This window comes from Tubulanus polymorphus, chromosome 10, assembly GCF_964204645.1.
Source record: "Tubulanus polymorphus chromosome 10, tnTubPoly1.2, whole genome shotgun sequence".
Classification (NCBI taxonomy): domain Eukaryota; kingdom Metazoa; phylum Nemertea; class Palaeonemertea; order Tubulaniformes; family Tubulanidae; genus Tubulanus; species Tubulanus polymorphus.
This window is the reverse complement of record NC_134034.1, coordinates 2,843,214-2,848,128: the sequence shown is the minus strand read 5'-3', so window position 1 is coordinate 2,848,128 and position 4,915 is coordinate 2,843,214. Positions and strand designations below refer to the sequence as shown.

Below are 4,915 nucleotides of genomic sequence, written 5' to 3'. Positions count from 1 at the left end.
AACTAGAAACTTTTATCGGAAGGATGTCAACAGGTTTAACATGCTTCGATAGTCGCACATCATTTGCCATGAATAATAAACTGACATCCCTGGATATCACATGTGTTATTGGACTGGTTCCCGTCGAATCGCCGTGTGGCAATCCTAGTCTTGGTTTGTCCTCCGAGAGAGTTTTCTATTTGAGAAAGGACATACAGAACCTGCGGCAGTTGAAACACTTGTTTATCGAATTTACAAGTCGTTTCGTCTTCATATGCCTGAAGTCATTCGATCTGTTACCCGAATCGATGAATTATATCGGAATCGATAATCTGGCAGGACTTTTCTATATATATTTAGACACACGATCGCTTCATAACGCGTGTGAAGGCCTTATGTGGAATAGGACGTTTTACAAACTAACTCAGTTCCTACTAACTGGGACGGTTATTGGATTTTGTCCTAGTCGTGTTCTCCGTCATATCTTGAGCAGAGTTCCTTTCGTATTAGAGCTCGATCTCTCCAGTAATGGAATAAGACATTTGGATAGAAACACGTTTGAAGCTACCCCGAACTTAATGTTATTGAGGTTGACGGATAACAGACTGACAATGATTCAACCAGGTCTGTTAAAACCACTTATAAACCTACGCACTTTGAATTTAGGATCGAATCAACTAAAAACGTTCGATCCTACTGAAATCATGTATTTAGAACATTTTAGATCCATTTTTCTTATCGGTAATACATTTGAATGCGATTGTCAACTGAGAAAATTGCGAAATTGGCTTATAGAGAACCATATAAAAAAGAAATATTACCTAGACTATAAGGACTATAGGGCGAACCCCGAATTCGACCAGACCATGTTAAAACTTGTATGTACTTCACCAAGAAAACTATCCGGAGTGTCCATCGCAAAGTTTAAGTTACATTGGATAGAATGTGACAACCACAAAGATATTGTCATTTCTCTTTCGACTTTATGCGTCACTGCTATCATTATGGCTATCGGGCGAATTGTCGCCAAAAAGCGATGGTCAATTTACTATTGGTGGATGGTAAACATCAATCGATTTCTACCGAAACTATTACGTATAGCGACGGTAAGCCGTTCTGATGATTTGAAGTTTGACGGATTTCTAAGCCACAGCATGGAAGACCTTCAATTTGTCTATTTGGATTTCATACCCGAAATAGAAAAATCCAAACATTTTGCTTCGAAGTTTTGTATCGAGTTTCGAGACTTTACAATCGGTGGCTACATACAACAGAACAATATCGACGCTATTTACGGGTCTCGGTGGGTCGTGTTTCTGTTGACCGAATCATTCGTCAAAGAAAGATGGACGGAATTTGTGATAAGCATGGCGGCAAACCGGTGCGTCGAGGAGAGCAATAACATCATACTCGTGCTCGATATCGATCATATACCCGAATCGCGCATGCCCGAATCCTTGCGGACGATTATTTCAAATGTCGTTTACATGAAATACCCGCGAGACGATAAAGCCCGTTCTACGTTTTGGAAAAAGGTTCGCCTCACCCTGAACGGTAAACAGAGAAAATTCCTACAACCAGCTAATATGTATCGATCTAACCGCTAATCTATTAACATTACGCGCCGGTAGTACATACCCCTATTCAAACGTATGTCCATAGCGGTGAATCTAGTAACTGTACCTCGCCCCAATCCACTCCCCTCGTCACAACACTTCACCAGGTAACCTGTCCGCAGCACCCAGGAAGAAAGCCACACTAAATATTTGGATGGATATATGAAAGCTGTGGGTACTAGAGTGTGTAATGGGTATAGTGTAGTGTGATCTGTGTGCATTTTGTGGCCAGCACACAGATCACATTGTTCATTGGGGTTTAGTCCAGGACTCGCGAGATTTTCAAAAACACGGAAGTAACGTGTAATAAATGATGACTTGAATTGCATGACTACACGTTACTAAACGTTCCGCACTGACTAAAAATTAGTAATAATAATCAATAACATTTTAGAAATGGCCAGAATTTTAACTTAGGTTCTATCTCATTTTTATTTTACAATTGCGATTGGTATAATTTTTTTTTAAACGGCCGTTAAGGCTTCATGTTTCGTCTGCAATTCACTGCAAATAGTTACGCAACTACGCACATTTCAGTGTTTTTGGCAGCTGTACACTCAATCGGCACCGTTCGTGACTAGCTTCACTGCGGAATTATCATTAATTAACATCGCCATATCACATCATCAACTTATATTGTGCCTTAAAACCCTAACAGCCGAAATAATAGAAATACACACACGATTTCTATCATTGAAAATTGAGAGAATGGCCGTGTTTGTGTTCTGCTGCTTCGCATAAATCCCGCAGGCTGGCGCCACCGCGCGGAGTGGGGCCGATACGTCCAGGATCTGACCCGATAGACATACAAACTTAAGTCACCGTGCACTGAAAATCTGATCGTTCCGAATTTCCATTGGAAATGAACTTATTCTAATCCCGAATCGAGTTTAACCTGGGTTCATATTGATATTCAAATTCTGCGAGTTGTTATTACCCAAGTTTATAGAAAAAATGAAACGTTTCAATAAAAATCTAATCAAAGAAGTTGAATTTCATAATTGAAAACGTGAATGTAGATATTTCTCCATAGATTGATGAACTATTAAAGTAGAAATTTATTCAGTTACGGACGACTAAATTACTTATTCCTTGTACAGCGGAAAGATGAAGTTTATTCGGCAAAATTGTTATTGAATTTCGCTCTGATGATGACGCTTGATTTTTGCGTGTATATATCGTATTTTCTGATCATTGTGTCTGCATTTCACAGGGCCCCAGACCTCAGATATTTTATCACCGTGTATTGACGATCAGATCGTCCTGACTTTTTTGAATTCTCCGTTAAATCTAAATCAAATCTGCAAAACCAGATTAAATCCAGATTGTAACTCGTAAGAATTCCGTACCTGTATTAGAAGAATTCTGGTCTTAGATTTGAAGAACTCTGATCCTATAAGAATGATCATGGTCTGGTTGAAAAATTTATATTGTTATTGCGTGTGTTGAATATATTCAAGTTTATTCCAAATGATATTAATTTGTAAATGATTATGATCTAAAGATGAATGATATCTTGTAATCTCTAATATCTGATTTCGACAATAATCTTTGTAAACACAAGTATCGTCCACGGTGAGATGAAGTAATGTAAACCATGGAATATTTGATGTATTATTTTGTATTCGCGAGTGAAAATAAATCATGAAATCTGACGGTAGCGAGGATTTTTGTACAATTTGCTTTTGGTGTAGACTTTGTAGTGTGAAACGTTTTTGGTGGTTTGAAGGATCTAACATTAAGTATTGTTTTTACCCTTATAACTGTGTGTAAGGTGGCGCTGCCACCTATCTATAAATAAGCAAAATGTAACTAGTACAGCAAACGCAGCAAACATAAGTGAAATTCCTTGTATCAAATCATCATTAAAGTTTTCTACGCTGAATGTATGTGGCCTTATAGCTAAACTCGATATCCCAGAATTCTGTGAATTTATTAGCAATAATGACATCACATGAGGAGAGAATCCCACAATGATAATAAAAAGTCCGAAAATGAAACTTCGAGATAGTAGTTTATTCAACGTTTCGACTATATCCTAATAGTCATCTTCAGGAATAAGTCATCTTCATTATTCATTATTCATCTTCATTCTCGAAGTTTCATTTTCGGACTTTTTATTATCATTGTGGGATTCTCTCCTCATCGCGTCAACACGGATATTGTGTTTTACCTATCGTGATAATGACATCACATGTCTAACTGAAACTCACTTAGATGATTTAGACGGTAATTTAGGTTGTAGCTTGCCCGCCTCCCATATGGCGCACTTTAAAAATAGGAAAAAGTTTTCAAAAAAAGGATCAGGTGGCGTCGGTATCATATATAGGAAGTTCATGAAAAATAAAATAAAACCAATTTCGACTGACTCTCAGTTTGTATCTTGGTATTTATTAGATAAAGATTTATTTAATCGCGACAAACATGTACTTTTAGGTGTAATTTATATTCCTCCAGAAAATAGTCGTTATTATTCAGAAATAGCTATCAGAGAAATTGAAATAGAGTTATTGCAATTGAAAGTTGAGTATGATTTCAATGTGTTAATTTCTGGTGACTTTAATGCTCACGATAGGTAGAACACAATATCCGTGTTGACGCGATGAGGAGAGAATCCCACAATGATAATAAAAAGTCCGAAAATGAAACTTCGAGATAGTAGTTTATTCAACGTTTCGACTATATCCTAATAGTCATCTTCAGGAATAATGAGATACTACAGAAATATGAGATATATATACAATCCAGGGACAAAGAGACTAATTCAAGTAATCAGAGATGATACAAACTAAAGGAAAATTAACATAGAAACAGTAACACGCTAAAATAGATTAAAGGGAAGCAAACTAAGGGGTGATTATAAACAACAATAGTGAGTATAAATATAAATGAAACTTAAAGTCAGTAGTAAAAAGAAAGACAAACTAAGGGGCACTTAAATTAAAACAAAGGTGAATACAAGTTAAGTCAGAGACGAAATTGATGAGAGAACAAATAACAAATAATCAAAGGGGAAATCAAGTGTTGAGTTTAACCAGTTTACAGAGGAATTTTGATATAAGTTTATTATGGGGTGAAAAACCATTGTTAAGGTTTACAACGTTGTTCGAATTTTCAATAATTAATGCAGATTCCAAAATATGTCTTCTAGTTTTATCGCTGCAAGGGTATACTAATTCAGCATTAACAAAATCAAAATTGTGTGAAGTCTGAAAAACATGACTAGCAACTCCGCTTTCAGGTTTAAAGTTTTTTACATCTAATTTATGCTCTTTTATGCGTTGATTAAGATTCCGACCTGTTTCTCCTATATATACTTT

The 4,915-nt window shown here is 36.4% G+C and overlaps 1 protein-coding gene across 1 annotated transcript; it reads left to right on the top strand.

Moving 5' to 3' along the window:
* Window positions 1-579: 579 nt before the first annotated feature.
* On the top strand, window positions 580-3,465 carry LOC141912035 (toll-like receptor 2). Its single transcript, XM_074803204.1, has one exon. It carries the CDS (start codon window positions 591-593, stop codon window positions 1,584-1,586), a length of 996 nt encoding a protein of 331 aa, XP_074659305.1. The 5' UTR covers window positions 580-590; the 3' UTR covers window positions 1,587-3,465.
* Window positions 3,466-4,915: the final 1,450 nt, after the last annotated feature.